The 16,451-nt window shown below is 42.3% G+C and overlaps 3 protein-coding genes and 1 long non-coding RNA gene across 4 annotated transcripts; 2 read left to right on the forward strand and 2 right to left on the reverse strand.

Annotated features, from left to right (window-relative positions):
• Positions 1-3: 3 nt before the first annotated feature.
• On the forward strand, positions 4-13,950 carry LOC118502560 (WASH complex subunit 4). The gene is made up of 9 exons (XM_036034878.1): positions 4-222; positions 9,508-9,600; positions 9,669-10,240; positions 10,308-10,805; positions 10,876-11,436; positions 11,501-12,463; positions 12,548-12,833; positions 13,074-13,520; positions 13,577-13,950. The coding sequence occupies exons 2-9, from the start codon at positions 9,579-9,581 to the stop codon at positions 13,852-13,854; spliced, it is 3,627 nt and encodes a 1,208-aa protein (XP_035890771.1). The 5' UTR covers positions 4-222; positions 9,508-9,578; the 3' UTR covers positions 13,855-13,950.
• Positions 8,138-9,506, reverse strand: LOC118502566. The gene is made up of 2 exons (XR_004905055.1): positions 9,035-9,506; positions 8,138-8,928 (listed from the first exon to the last, which is right to left on the reverse strand). It is a non-coding gene; the product is annotated as an uncharacterized LOC118502566 (long non-coding RNA).
• Positions 13,878-14,794, reverse strand: LOC118502564 (protein SREK1IP1). The gene is made up of 2 exons (XM_036034886.1): positions 14,510-14,794; positions 13,878-14,440 (listed from the first exon to the last, which is right to left on the reverse strand). The coding sequence occupies exons 1-2, from the start codon at positions 14,612-14,614 to the stop codon at positions 14,015-14,017; spliced, it is 531 nt and encodes a 176-aa protein (XP_035890779.1). The 5' UTR covers positions 14,615-14,794; the 3' UTR covers positions 13,878-14,014.
• Positions 14,795-15,100: 306 nt separating this feature from the next.
• LOC118502569 (NADH dehydrogenase [ubiquinone] 1 alpha subcomplex subunit 6) lies at positions 15,101-16,045 on the forward strand. Its single transcript, XM_036034891.1, has 2 exons — positions 15,101-15,346; positions 15,469-16,045. Exons 1-2 carry the CDS (start codon positions 15,217-15,219, stop codon positions 15,711-15,713), a joined length of 375 nt encoding a protein of 124 aa, XP_035890784.1. The 5' UTR covers positions 15,101-15,216; the 3' UTR covers positions 15,714-16,045.
• Positions 16,046-16,451: the final 406 nt, after the last annotated feature.

Consider the following 16,451-nt stretch of genomic DNA (forward strand, 5'->3'; position numbering starts at 1 on the left):
TGAAAGCCTATTATGAATTATTTGTGAATTTTATAAAACAATTTCACAATTTACACGATTTTTTTCAACCCAAACACGCCCTCCTTTAAATCCCATTTGAATCGTAACGACATTTCCAAATGCGACGCCGAACAGTTTGACGTGTGTCACGTACATGTGACAACCCCAAACACAATCAAAACAACAAAAGTGTAAACAAATGAACCTGATTCATCAATTATCGCTCCACACCAAGGTATATAGATTTAGGAGGTAGAATTATATAGAGCAATTTGACATTTCGCGACTTGACGTTTTTGTTCCGTGGTGAGGTGGAGAAGAAATGGTTGTGGAATGGTAGAAGGTATTGGTGGAGGTATTGTTTACAAATATTTACCCTCATAGCTTCTTGTACTTTCGGTTTGCTCGGTTGTGGATTGCGTGTTTTTGGTGGCTTTGAAGTGATATCATAAGGAAGTGTGTTTTTTGAAGGTTAATTTTTTGTTATAGTTATTTTTTATAATCATTTAATAAAAATTATAGTTTGTATTAAGTGATTTTGACTATAACTTGGATAGATGTGTAGATTCTAAATTAAGATCCACATCTACAGTTCTTTGAAATCGTTAGTTAAGTTTCATTTACGATAATTTTCTTATAAAATAGTGTTTAGTTAGGTTAGTTAGTTAGCTCTATGGTAAGATAGTTACGTTAGTATAGGTATTAGTTTGATATTTTGTTGTTTGTTTTCAAGTAGCATTAGTTAAATTTTGTTTCTTTCATTACCATAACGAATTTCATAAGAACTTTTCTAAAACTTTTAAACATGCCTGCTCCCTGTGCTGTTTCACTGTGTCGCAATAAACGATGCGATGCAAAAAAACATTCGGTGGAGATTTCCTTCCACATTTTCCCAAAATCTGAACCCCTTCGTAAATCTTGGGTTCAATTTTGTAACCGGGAGGAAAATTGGGAACCTTCAATAAATGACGTGATATGTTCAACACATTTCCTAGAAAATGATTATCTAATGCCAATTAATAATTTGGTTGGTGCTAAAGTGTCTCGAAGACTTCTTCTTCCTAATGGTGAGTTGTTTTGAATTGCATCTTAATCTTTGTGTGACTAATTCATTATATTTGTTTCAGCTATTCCAACAATTAAAACTGCATTGCATACTGCAATGAGTAATCAACAGGAGGAAGATTTGGAAAACTTTCCTCCCTTAACATCTATTCCTGTTACGGCAAGCAATGATGCATCCGTAAGCACAACGCAATCCACGAACACAAACAATTCTCAGGAAATACAGAAACTTAGAGAAGCTAATTTGCGATTAAAAGCAACCTTAAACTACGTTACTTCTGAAAATTTTAAACTAAAACAAAAAGTTTTAAATTTAGAAAAGGAACTTAACTTTTTGAAGAATTCTTGCATCCATCCGAACGATCTGATTGACAAAATGAAAAACCTTTTACAAGGCACACTATCATCAAATCAGATTGCTTTGATTACGGAAGAAAAGAAACGCGTCAGATGGACGAAGAAAGAAATTAGCAGTGCTCTTACGCTCCGATATTTTGGGAAAAGGGCATATGACTATATGGTACGGGATATGAAATACCCCCTACCATCAATTTCGACCTTACAAAAATATGCAAGGACTATTAATTTAAGCGAAGGCATTTTGGAGGATGTTTTAATATTTATCGGTAACTTTATTAGTACATTGAACAGTAGAGATGCGGAATGCATATTAAGTTTCGATGAGATGAAGGTGCAACATACAATGGAATATGATCCTTCAACTGATGAAGTTGTTGGTCCTCATAATTACCTACAAGTAGTTATGGCTAGAGGTTTGTTTAAGAATTGGAAGCAGCCGATTTATATTGGTTTTGACAAAAAAATGACCAAAGAAATCATTATTATTATTATAAAGAAACTATTTGAAAAGGGTATAAACGTTGCTGGGATCGTAAGCGACAATTGTTCGACTAATATAAGTTGTTGGAAAGAGCTAGGTGCACAAGATTATAAAAAACCGTATTTTGAGCATCCCATAACTAAGAAAAATGTATATGTATTTCCAGACGCACCACATTTACTAAAATTATTGAGAAATTGGCTCGTTGATCATGGATTTAATTATAAAGATCAAGTCATTTCTGCAAAACCATTACTTGATCTAGTAGAAGGTAGATTAGGAGCTGAAATGACTCCTTTATTCAAGCTTACTAAGGGGCACTTGATTTTGTCAAGTCAAGAACGACAAAATGTGCGTAGAGCAGCAGAGCTACTATCTCGTACTACAGCCATTTCATTGCGGCGATATTTGCCAAATGAAAAAGAATTGGCAAATATTATAGAAATGGTAGACTTGTGGTTTAGCATTTCTAGCTCATATAGCCCGAATGCAAAACTACATTATAAAAGATCATTCATGGGAAGTGAAGAGCAAATTGAAGCTTTAGATAATATGTATACTTTCATTTCGAACATGCTAGTGGTAGGAAAAAACAATATACAAGTTTTTCAGAAAAGTATTTTGATGCAGATAACATCCGTGAAAATGCTGTTTGCAGACATGAAGGAAAAGCACAACATTATTTACTTATCTACGCATAAGGTAAAACACATTAAAAATATTTACTTTTCGTTTATTAGAACTAATCATATCATGTTTATTTTATTTCAGCTTAATCAAGATCTACTGGAAAATTTTTTCTCTCAGTTGCGACAAAAAGGAGGTACGTATGATCACCCATCCCGTTTGAATTGCATGTACAGAATTCGTTTAATGATTCTTGGCAAATCGCCCAGCATTATTAATTCTATTACAAGTACATCAGACAGCAAAAATCATATTGCCTCGGATGTATACATAACATCAACAGATTGTGTTGAGTATGAACATGTAACTCATCAGGAGAAATTTATATCAGCTTCCATTTTTGAAGAAGCTGATATAGTACCTGATGTAGTAGAAGTAGTTACAGATAATGAACTTCCAATTCATAATTTGAATGAACAGGAACAAGATGGATTGGAATATATAATTGGATACATCGCACGTAAATTTAGAGATAAATATCCCCAATTACAGTTAGGAGATTATACTTGCAACAGCAGAGAAGATCATAATTATTCACAACCACAATCATTTGTTGATCATGTATCTGCTGGCGGTTTATACAAACCATCTAATGGATTCCTTGAAGCAGGCCACAAAATGGAACAAATTTTTCTTAATTTCCACAAAGATGGAAAACTTAAACAAACCACCCGGATCGTGGAAACCCTCGCTCGCCATTTACAAATTAATTTTCCTGAATATCCAAACGATATTATTAGAACCTTTGCAAAGCAAAGAATATTAGTGAGAATGAGATATTTAAATATGAAACGAATTGAAGCTCAAAGAACATACCTCAAGCGAAATAACCCATGCCAAAGAAAATACGCCAAGAAACTTAAGAAAACTATTAGTTAATTTGAGTAAGTTTGATAATTTTACGCTGGGAGCAAATGTTTTTTTTTATGTTGATGCAATTTTGTTGTTATATTTCATATTTGTTAATTAGCTTATAATCTACAAATATTTTGTGATATTTTTTTAATTATTTATAGAAACTTTTGGTCTGTGATACAATATTCGCCTCTTTTCTTTACATGCGGGAGGCGAACAATTATTGCGAGAGTTAAAGAAATGTATATGTTTGAATTATATTTAATTTACAATTGTACGTGGAAGGGTAGGTTAAGGGAATAGAGTGTGGGATGGAAGGAATGGATGATAGGAATGCAACTTAGCAATTCGGTTGCTAAGTTCTTCGTCGCTGCTGGTGCTGGTTCGGTGCGGTTGATGTGTTGTGACTATTGTCCAGGTAGGTGTGGTGTATTCCGGATTATTTAGTTTTGTACCGATTTGTATAAAATTTTTGGCTAACCTTTACTTACATATGGCAATAGGCTTTTGATTACTTTGCAGGCCGCTAGGTAATCTGGATGGCCACTGAAAATCGAGAAATCGTATATTTTTTCAAAAAAGCTAAGTAGCAATGCTCAAATCAAGCAAACACAAATGTTCGCATTCACGATGGCAAAACGTAATGTCAATAGTGTAGTGATCAAATGAATACCTAAAATTAAATTTCCATTAAGTTGAAATGTGATTTGATTAAGCTCATACATTCAATAGCTAAAGTATCTGAAAACTACGATATGAAATCGTAATTTTACTTGTTTCTTTTGAACACTCTCCACAAGTACATTTTTTTAAATATCGGGGTAAGAGGAGGGAATCATCATCATCTTTTGATTAAAGACGGATTTTCAGAACATTTTGGGTATGGGATTGTCTAACACCGTTAGTGCAATTATAAGCAAATTAATTCTGAGCAAAAAAAAATGAATTAAGAATAGTCACATTTATAATTGTTTTAAGCAATTTACAATTGTTTGCTTATTTTTCATAATAAAAATCAGGGTCACAAATGTAAGTTATAACGGATTTTTTATCTTAATTTCACTTTTATTACGTTACGTTACGAGGATTACGTTTTTCACTTTTATTTACTAAACGACTAGCTTAAGAGGCACGGTTACAGGGGTACGCACGGATGCGCAAGCGGTTACAAGGCTACGCACGGATTACAGAATGAGCAAGCGGTTACGGGGGTGCATATAAAAGGGGTGGAATGGATCGGAGGTCCAAGATGCATCCATGGTCAAGGAAGGATGAAGGGTGGAAGATGAATGAAAGTTGTAGATGGAAGAAACTTAAGAGGCCCGGGCACAGGGCTACGCACGGAAACTCCGGGGTGCATAGAAACTCCAGGATGTACATAAATACAATATGACCATCTATCTAAATACGAATGAGGTGTCACACGGTGAATTTGGGGGGGTGGGGGGGGGGGGGATTCGGAATGCCAAAAACGGTTTTTTGGATGGTGCGCCCCTTGCTGGTCGGAATGATCCGATCTTTGACCGGATCTAGATGTATCTCGATGAGATGCGCAAGATTGCCGAACATCGCGAACGCGTAGCTCCGCTCTAAACCCGGAAAAACACGGAAAAACAGTTTTCCGGCCCTGGTTGCCGGATGGTGGGTGTGATCCGGCCAAACGGTACACCAAACTATCGGTCCCGTTGGTCCGCATCGATCGATGCGTTATTTGTCCGGATCGGTTGAGAATTCGCTGTTTGGAGACGAAAAAACCGGTCCGCGAAAATCTCCCACAGTTTTCCGAATTTTCAGGAAAAACTTGGCACACGGCCGGAGGGTCAACATCGGGGACCGGACACGTGAAACCGACCCGAACGGATGATTTTCCAGCGAACTCCCCTTATACCCTGGGTTTGGTACTACTTCTCGGTGGATGGGTGTATGGGGGGTGGGAACAGGTGAGGGGGAAAATTTATTTTGCGAATTCCTCTCTGCGCCGATCGAGGTGCCTTACGATGTATTTGGGAAGCAAAATTTGGAATGTCCAAAACGGTTTTCCAGTTGTTTTACTAAATTTTAATATAGATGTCTTGAAAGACTCATTCAATCTTAGTCATTCCTAATATGTGATTTTAATCGACATTATTGAAAGATAGATTATCTTTAGGTGTTAAATGGAAATGTAATTACAGTAAGCTTGAAGATATATTGACATGCCTTATTTTATTATTATTGTCAGAAATTAGTGTTTCACATGTTCAGAATTTCAATTTTCGATGATATTAATTGATTTTTAATTGGATTGTGCTGTAATCAGCTAACAGGTGCCGAAAATTTCGGTTATATTTGGGATGATTCGTTTTCATTTCATACCAAGTTTTTTGGGCTATTTGAAACCGAGGCCCGGTGTTTTCCCCAAGACTTATTTTATTTAGGACTACTTCATTTTATATTTTGTTATAAAGCAACTTGGTCTACATGGTTTCAATAGCAAATTCCAAATGCTGATCATCACATAAAGTGACGAAAATATAATAAGATTACCTGGTATCAAACAAACTTGTGATGTCAATAATCTTTAAATCGTTCGTGTCGTATGGCACATAATTATAAATTACCTCTTTAAATGTGAGAATTCCGGAAAAATGAATTTTTTTTATTTTTTTTTAGATTAGTATTTAATAATTCTTTGGTATTTTTTGCAGTTTTTAAGCTCGTTTTTCTCAAGTTAAAATATCTCATTCCTGCAATTACACGAGGTTTTGCAAAGAATTATATAAGAATCGAAGGATGATTCAGGTGGTTAGTTCTGAATGTGTTAAGCAGGAGCCACAATTCCACTTTTTTTAAGTAAGGTTTCATCGGGATATAGATAAAATCTGTTTCATTCTCAATCCCTTTTTTAAAAATCCATTTAAGGACTCAAATAAACCTCCTACCGGTAAATGTCCGACAAGGGTTTGAGGTTGACAATATGTATGACCTGCAGTTGATCGTACGAGATCCTTACTGATGTAGGGAATTTGAAACTAAAATATTTACAATGTAACCTTAAAAGAATTTCCATCCATCTTTTTCTTGTTTTTTTTCTGCGTGTGGCTACTGCTACTCAAGGTATTAATACAGTCGCTTGGATTGACACCTCCAGTGGAACATGGTTATACTCAAACATCTGTCTTACATCTGACTGAGAGTGTCTGATGTCTGTAGAAGAAAAAATAATAGCTGATGAACTCTGAGAGTCAAACAAACTCGTTGAATGCAGATTCAGATGATTGGTCAGAAACACCCCTTATTTTGCAATGGCTGTGAGAAAAAAATATCTCCAAGATATCATGGTTATACTGTAATTCAATAATGCGTAGTACAGCTAAAACAATGAGTAGCCAATCTTTACTGGGCTCCCCTAGTTTGTCGACATGTAATCAAAGCCATGTTTGTTTTTCCTTCATTCGCAAAGCGCTCACAGTTATGATATGTGCATAAGAATTAATTTCTTAAATATTTGCATAGCTTTTTCTGCATTACTTACATGTTCACCACTGACACGTACATTTCAATCGAGGCAATTTTTGATTTTCATTTCTTGGGAATGATTTATAATGATCTATATGTTTAAAAAGAAATACTAAACCAAATATCCACCCGTTTTGAAAATGTTTCTAATTCTTCAAGGTACTAGTGCTTGTAGATAATAGCTGAGCAGCTTTTCAGTTTTTCGTTCTTTCTTGTGGCGTAATCTATTTTTTGTACGTTTGAATAATGGTGTTATATCGGTCTTAATACAATTTATAAATAGAAAGTAAATCCATTTTAGATTTTTTTTTATTATGCAACCAACATCGACCATATAAAGCCAGTTTCGAAGTACTATGTAATATTGTACACGTCGGAACATAACATTTTTCCATGTTATCGTAGGATTCACAAAACAAGGATTTGTAGTTATGTGCTACTATTTTTCCAGTAACGACATTGATGCTTTTTATGATACAGACGACTTACAATTTGCAATAATATATCTTCCCTCACTACTGGTCAAACCCAAAGAATATTTGTTGTTTTCTGATTTTTAAAAGCCCAAGAAAGCTAACAACTTGTACAATCGAGTGATCTCACAATTTCGTTAAATGTTGAATCGTACTCCATATATTTTTTTCACTTTCATTTTATCAAACTTAAAAAACCACTCATGTTAACATGAGGAAAAGCATTAGTAATGTGATAATAAAACACAGTTTTGTTGCTTTTTATTTCGTTCTTTGAAATGAAAAATGTTTTAATAATCGATCTCTTAATTTTTTGTCATTCTATTCAAAACGGTTGATTAAATTATTTTATTACTGGTTACAGGGGAAAGCACGGGACACATAACGTATTAAAACATCGATAAACTAATTTGCTGAGCTGTTTGATGGTGTAGATATCCTGAGACCGAAAGCCGAAAGGATGGTTAATGAACATGAAGCAGATGCCGGACTCATGCCCCACCTTCAAGGTTCGTCCGCGACTCGGTTGGCACAAGGCGTAGAAGAGTATAGCGAACTCGTTAACTGTATCAGGCGGAGTCGAACTCGGAAGCCGCCACGGTTCGAAGATTGCAGCGGTTTACTGAGTTTCTTTCTTTCGGCTACGTGTCCATTTCGGATAAACTTGTTCGAAAGAGTGGGCAAGTAGTAGAAACTAGTAGTAAGATACAATGTGCAGTAACAAGAGTAATGAACACAATGTGATCAACTTTAATGAAGCCAAATTATAAATATTAACATAAGTTTACAAACAAGTTTTCCTATATACTAAAGCAGAGAGCAATAAGAGCCGGTCTCTACATATCTCAATCAACTAGTTCATTCGTAACTTCTAAGCTATGTTTAGTCCGCAAATGAAATAACGATGGTTTTGTAGAAGTAGTTTTAATCACTAGATACATTAACAATATCCTTACTTATTTTTGCTGAGCACTTTGACTCCCTGGACATCGAAGTGAAAGTTCTTTCTTTTCAATCACCTTCAAAAAATGTCTTAAGTATGTGATGATTCTGTTAATGGCAAATTTTACCGTCCTGGCTACAACGTCGACGTTGTTCGTTTATCGCTGTCCATATAACACTGAATGAAATGTGTATTCATATATATTCGTCGTTTTGAAAGAAAGCGTTTAAACGCTGAGTAAAGTTGTTCCGTTTCATTGAATCGTTAAATAAAAATAATGAACAGCAAATACAGCTTTAAAATAGACTTATTGTAAACGGTTGGCACCTGCACACGTTGGGTTGTGTTGTTCACGAATAAAAATTACAAATTTTCCCTCTTGCCTTAAATATTGAATGCCCCGTAAACAGTTTACAGTATCATTCAATATAAACGTTCTTACACCGATGATCGATGGAGTCCTTACCTGGATCCAGTGGAGGCAGCACATCATGATACTGATACTTTACGGTCCACGCACTGGTGGTGCTGGTGCTTTCAAATCATAGTGAAACTTTCCGAACAATCTGATGGCAGAGAATCGAATTAGTCGTTCGTTGAAACCACAGATGAATGAAGAATAGAGGAAGCATCCATACAATCTACTGGACAACGAATGCATAAAATACTTACCTACGCATAATTGCTAATGCTATCCAGTGAAGCATTATACGCCTGACGGGTACGAAAGATAAGGGTTTCGAGGTGGATGCGGCACAATTCTATCCTATTCCTTGTAATTTATGGTACTTAGCACGAGAATCGAACAGCTTCACTTAATCTACCAGTGTAATTTTATCGAGTGGTATGCCGTAATTCGATACGTCCGATAGGCCTTTGGTAGCTGTATGAAGAAAACAACGTCACGCAAATTTCTTTTTAGAGCTGGTAAAGGAACTGTTTATCTTCAGTGCTATGTGCAACGACGATGATAAATGTAGAAACTTGGTTTACTGAACCGAAAAACGATGCTTTATGTTTGTTTATTTTGGTAGTCCCAAACCATATGATTAAGTAAACAAACTTTGAAGTTTCTCGACCGGCCAAAATCCAAAATGTCTACCTGCCAAATCGACAAAAATTCACCTTCTAAATATATACACCTTGCTCCACACCACTAGTGCTGCTGATAATTTCCCCGATTTTCTTCTGGATTATTATGTAGAAATCAGTCGAAATGGAGGCCCACGTATCAGCAAGTAAGAAGAGCGCAAGAAGCTATTGCAGCGCTTTGCGACCATCTACCTCATATCTGACCCTTTTGCAGATCATCTCTACGCAACGCAGATCAAAGAGTACGGCAACTTCCTGAAGGATTACGACCAAAAGCTCGCTCAGCTACATCTACCCACACTGTCCGATGGGCTGGTGCCGAGTACTGTTCGGCTGCACTATGCGTGTGGCAATGAGGAGCTCTCAATCGCTCGCATGATAGCGAGCAACAGTATCGTTGGTGGGAAAACAAATAGCTCCACTGCTGCCGGGTCCAACAGCAGCACCATGCCGCTTAACAAAATTCTATCCACTTTCGCACAGCTATGCTGCGAGATTGATTGTTTGGAGCAGGAGGGCCGTACGCTGGTGCGCCAAATCTACGAACGTACCGAATCGTTCCGTAACGCCGAACGGTCGGAACAACATCCGCCCGTACTGTGGATAGCGGATAACATCGATCTGATGGGCACGGTGCAGTGCCAGTACGAGCGTTTGCGCGATGTCGGTGTGCTGCTGTTGCGTCAAATCGGTGCATTTTTCGACGAAGAAGCATCGTACGGGCGTGGAAAACGAACGAAAAAGAACGGACTAGATGGAAAGGGTCTACCGTCGCTGGAAGTGGACGTGAGTATACTGGACACAGTGGTGTTACCATACCGAATGACGCATGAATCCCCTTGGATAATTTCAGTACCTGTTCGACTACGTCGGCAAACTGCTACGGGTCACCCTCGAGCTGGATCACATGCTGTGGAAAACGTCTCTCAAGGCGCACTGGCGTTCGTTCGCGCAAAAGCTACGCCAGCTGAGAAAGATAACCCGCACCCAGAAGGAAACGTATCACGATCTACTGTCCGTGTGCGGTAAGTTCGGTTACTGGATCGGTGATGAAGGTACGCCCGACATTACGGGCGTCAAGCGGCTGCTCGAGGCACTGTACAAGGTGAAGACCCGCTTCGATCCCGTGTCCTCCGGGGAAGCATTCAGCGATCGGTTTATGAAGTTTTTGAAGCGCAAACTGACGACCCTCGCGTCGACCACCGTTCGGCCACCGGCCACTGCGAATGGGATGGATTTGACCCAAGCGAACGATGTGATCGGGGTGAATGTGTTGCTCAACTTTGCGCTCTACCTGTTCCTGCCCATCGAGCAACGTATGCTGAAGAATCTGTTCGAGCTAAATCTCAAGGTAAGCCATGTATGGCCGGTGCGGTTAAACGGCCGGCTTGCAGTAATATTACCACCACCTTTCGTTGCAGTTTCCACTGATTCCGCTGGAAAACAATTACGCCTGGCTGCCGGACGAGTTCGTGCAGGAGCACGGCCATAAGCTGCTGCGGGATTACGACGCCAGCGCGGCACCCATCTCGGTCAGCACGCCACTGTCGGCCTGCTTCGATTATCAGAAGGCACGCGACAACTACCTGAGCACGATCGAAAAATCAGCCACACATGCCGTGCTGTGTCAGCATGCGGCCAGCTGGCTGGTGGAAGCTCATGCACAGCTACGCAACCGGCCACCGACACCGGGAGCCTCCCAGGAGGCGGCCGGAAACTTTACGCTCGAGAATTTACGCATCAAGTGCGGTCTACTGCTGGAGGGTATTCGGTTGGTGCGTGAAATGGAATACGTGCTGGGGACGCTGTACGCTCTGTACGGTCGTTGCGCCACGGAACGGACGGACCGGCTCATACAGTACCGACGCATGGTGGTGGAATATTTACTCTCGTCGCCGTGTCGCTCCGTTACCGTGCCCTGCCTGCAGTTTATCGTGCAGCACCAGCAGCACAAAATCTATACCATCGTCAACAACGCCAAGGTAAGGAATGTCCCTCGACTCTCGGCACCGTTACCAAACAATCGTTCCTTTCTTTGCCGCGCAGAAAAAAATACTCCGCGAAGCGAAGGAATCGAAATCGACCGCTAACGGTGCGCTGTGGCTGGAAAAGCTGTCCGTTATCGATGCGCTGGAAAAGTGCCTGCACGGTCCGGCCACCCCGAACCGCGTCGGCTTGGCACGGCTAACGATTGCCCTCTGCCACGGCAGCCCGCCCACCTCCGGCACGCCACTGCTACCGCTCGCGGACGATGCTTACCGGCGGGTGGAATCGTTGCTCGCCCGGCTCGCCACCTTCATCGGGTGGGAGGACGAATGTAACCGCATCGATGTGGCCGACCGGTACACGGCCCTGCTCAGTGCAGCAGCCGTTCGGCAGCAAGCCCTCTCGGCCAGCGTCGTGCCGATGAGCAACCGGATCGAAGCCTTCATACGGTGGGATTTCCATGGCAAGTGGCATCAAATCGAACCGTTCGATCCGTTCCGGGATGGAGCGGCCGGTTCCGGTTCGGATGCGATGGCCGGTGAGCAGAACCACACGCAAAAGCTGGTGTTTGCCTTTCTGCGCACCAGGGTCACGCAGGAAGCGAACGGGAAGTGGCTCTGTACCCGGCACTCGGTTGCGCAGCACTTGAGCGACGTGTTCTATACGCTGTCCACGATTTCACCGTCCGAGTGGCGCATTTATCGCGAGATGCGTGCCATTGTGGACCGGAAGTACGGTATCCGGTTGGTGGAGGATCAGCTACCGCGCACAACGGCCGAGGATAGACGGGGGCCGCGCGGTCACGGCCAGGACGATGATGTGCTGGCGTTGATGGAGGACTTTGAAACGTTCATCGGTTCTTACGGGTACGATCTGCACGGTCAGCTGTTTATCGAACGTCAGCAGGCAGTCGGAGCAGCTGGTGGAGGTGGTGGTGGCAGCAGCGGTGTGGTAAATGTGGTTAAAATTGAACACATTGCCAACTCGATCAAGCGACACGGGCCGGGCATTATAAGCACAGTGGTAAGATTCAATTCGCCACACCCTTACCCACGTTCCAGTGAAAGCGAAATGGTTTAAACGCCTTCTTGTCGGTGGTAATTGCAGGTGAATTATGCGTTCCAGTTCCTGCGCCAGAAACTGTTCACGTTCTCGCACTTTTTGTACGACGAACAAATACACTCCCGGTTGGCGGCGGATGCAAAGAAGCTGGCTACTGAAGCTGCTGTTTCCACGAGCACTGCCGGATCGAACCTGTCGGCCGGAGGTGCCAGCACGGCCAGCTACACGTACGAGCGTGCGCTTGCCTTTAATCGACGGATTCGTAGTCTCGGCCTATCGGATGATGGGGAAACGTATGTGGATTTGTTCCGCAAATTGATCTGCCAAATAGGTAAGTCGGCGGGTGGGTTGAGAGTGCGCTGCTGGTGTATCAGGTCGTTTAACGAGCAGTGTTGGATGGATTCTAAAGGAAGGATTCGATTGGATTAGCCTTCGGAAGATGGCACTCTCTTGCACGTGCTTCTAGAGAAGACATGTCAGCCCGTCACTGTATACGTATGCGAACACTCGCTATAGGACCTGGAAACCCATGTAAGAAGACTTTTTCCTACCTCCCCATTCACTTCCACAGGCAACGCGATGGCCTTCGTACGGATGCTTCATGCTGGCGCACTGCACGAATGCACCGGTGCGGCCGAATTCGTCTCCAATCCACCGATGGCAGCAGAAGCGGAGTCGGACGCGGATTCGCACCCAACCCTCTCGCAAGTCAAACAATCGGTCCAAGTCTGGAAACGAGACATGGCGACCGTACGCACCAGCTGGCGTTTGGAGAATGAATTCTTCCGCTTGCTGCTGAACGCTTTCGATGGCTTTCGGCGCCGACGGACGAACCAGCCGGCGGACGGAGAAAACGCTTCTTCGCCCGCGGATAGTTTCGCCCATTTGGAACTGTTCTACCTGATCATTCCACCGCTCACGATCAGCTACGTGGAGGCGATGCTAAAGGCGAAGGAAACGATCGCGAAAAAGGATCGCCACGGAACGTTCCTGCCGACGGACGATGGTTTCGTGATGGGTAGGGATCGAGTCGTGTCCCCACCTAGTGCCATTTAACTGTTTTGTTCCTTTCAGGACTGTCCTACCTGCTGACGCTGCTCAACCAAACGGCCGCATTCAATTCGCTGCACTGGTTCAAGGAGGTACACACCAAGTACGCGCGGGAAATGGCAAAACTCAACCAGCAGACGGCCGGTGGTGGTGCGAACCCACTGCAGACGGCATCGACCGAACCGGCGGACGAAAAAATGCTACCGACCGTGTCGCTCACCCGCAAACGGTTGAACGCGATGCAGCACGAGTTCGACCAGCTGCAGTACAATCTGTCCAGCTCGAAGATATTTTTTAAATAGATTAACCACATAGGCGTGTTGTAAACATTCCGCTGTCTGCATGCAAGAGCATCTTATTTAGCCATGTGCAATATACACGAGTTTTGAGTAAACTTATACAGTCTGAGTCGGGCTAGTTGCGTTAAGAAGGGGGTTTTTACCTTACGGCCAAAATGCCTTTCTAGCTATCGGAACTGCTACCTCGGCCGCACCTGCTTCGTCGCTTGGTATGGCTGTGCTTACCCTTTTTCGACTTTTTACGCTTTTTCGTGAGCTTTTTCTTGCTCCGCTTTTTGCTTCTCTTTCTATGTTTGCCATCACTGCTGCTGCTGCTGCTACTGTCCGTATCACTTGAATCCGAACTGCTCGAGCTCGAACTCGACGACAGTGAACGGGATCGTTTCCGGTGTTTGCGCTTCTTTCGCTCCTTGCGTGCCTCCTTCGCCCTCCGAGCGCGTTCTTTGCGTTCCGCCTTTTCTGCCTTACGCTGCTCCTCTTCCTCTTCCTGCTTGCGAAGTTCCTGCAGCGGGGTAAGATAGTTTTGTTCCGGCGATTCACTACCGGGACGCTGCTGGGTCGGCACTACCGCATGACTTTGTGGATCAACCTGTTTGGGGATCAATAGCGGGTGGGTATGTAGCGGAAGTTTTGTCATGTTTGCATTGGTGTTGCTTACCGTCAGATAGTTCCGGCACTGGTACGTAAGGTGTCCCGGGAAACCACACTTTTTGCAAGCGGCGCGCACATTCTCCTTTTGCGACAGACCGGTTAGGTATTCCATTGGTGTGTTAGTTTGTTGGCAGTGATGGGTAAATCAACTATTGTCGCATTATACCACGGTATAGTAGTACACTTTTGTGGCTGTACACAAGAGGCAGTATAAAGATATGTTTGAGTACGAGAACTATTTTAAATGGTTTTGTTGTGTTTCTGGACGCGTCGTACGCTTGGTTGGTTTGTTTGTTTACTTACTATTTGCCAAGCACATTTGACAGCTGCGATTCGTACGAAGCCTTACAAATGTTGCACATAGTCCGGATCTCTACAAATGATTCACTTTGTCCGGTATTTTCAAACGAATAAAATACAAATAATTCTTTAATTACTATTCTGGCTAATTCTTCTACAGTATTTTTATATTATTTTGTTAATTTGTTGCAGTCTCAACATCAAATTCTATCCTTTGTTGGCCAGTTTGTTTTTTTTTTCCAGCCACAGCCAAACAGCTGACAGTTCTGACAGCGGAAAAGCAATGCGAAAAAGAAGAAGCGAAAAAAAACAACACAATTGTCACAACATTCGGCTGCACAGGATCCGTCTTTCAGCTCGAGCTCCAAGTTTTCTCGATCGTCCCCATCCGAAAATCTATCCGTTTGCCCGAGCATGGCTAGCCGCGAAGCCGTACGCCGGACGGTCCAATCCGTGCGACCCATCCTGTCCGTGGATCGCGAGGAGGCGCGCAAACGCGTCCTCAACCTCTACAAGGCATGGTATCGCCAGATTCCGTACATTGGTAAGTTAGCACGGTGACGTTGTGTGTTATGTCATAGGGAACCAGGCTACCGATATATCGATCCTTTGGCAAGGGTTTGTTATTGTTTGGTTAACAATCGCACGAATCATTTTGCATTGCAGTGATGGACTACGACATCCCGAAGTCGGTTGAGCAGTGCCGGGAAAAGCTGCGCGAAGAGTTCCTCAAGCACAGGAACGTCACCGACATTCGCGTGATCGACATGCTCGTCATCAAGGGCCAGATGGAGCTGAAGGAGTCGGTCGAGATCTGGAAGCAGAAGGGACACATTATGCGCTACTGGAAGGAGAGCCAGGAACCGAAACCGACCGACTTTCTGTACAAATTCTTGTCCGGTCAAAACTGAGCTGCTTGCGTGGGTTTGCGATAATAGCCCGCAAGCGGGATAATAGTGGATAGGCAGGCGCGTCAGCATACAGCTGATGAATGTTGGGTGTAAATAAAGGAACTGAAAACAAAACCCTATTCACCCGTCGTAGTGCAAGAATGTAACGAAACAAAATGTAATCGAACAGCGGAGTTTTGTAGCACCTTCTGTTATGTTGCTCAGATCATCAGCGAGCTAGCAAAGGGACAGTCTTGGAGTTTTGAGAAAAAGCTTAGCAAAATTGCGGATTGAATGTTAAGCAAAGTAAAACAAGAAATATAACGTTATCAAATCTATTTGATGCAAAACAACCTCGTAGAAATGAAAATGCTAAGCTACAATTAGAACACAATTAATTTTGGTTTAGAGACATTTCCTTCTCCAAACCGTGAAAGGGCACCTTATTCCGGGTGAGCTCGGTCAAAATGTTCATTTATTTTCACATAACAGAATAATCCTGCCTGAATAAAATAATTAAAAAACATGTCAAATTGTTTCCATGCTTAAGCGATGTCTATAACACATCCAGTAAAACATTTCCAAAATCTACCACGATATTCTGCACTTCGGAAAGAGTCATGCTAGTGCTAGAGCATTTAGCTCCGTAATGCAAAAGCTTCGTAAAGCTCCGCTGCCTTTCAAACTCCGATAGAGGGCGCTTCACACCGCGAAGCCAAACGGCCTCTAGTGGTGGGTTCGAGAAGCGTTCGATCTTCG

The sequence above is a fragment of the Anopheles stephensi genome, chromosome 2 (genome assembly GCF_013141755.1).
Source record: "Anopheles stephensi strain Indian chromosome 2, UCI_ANSTEP_V1.0, whole genome shotgun sequence".
NCBI classification, from domain to species: Eukaryota; Metazoa; Arthropoda; class Insecta; order Diptera; family Culicidae; genus Anopheles; species Anopheles stephensi.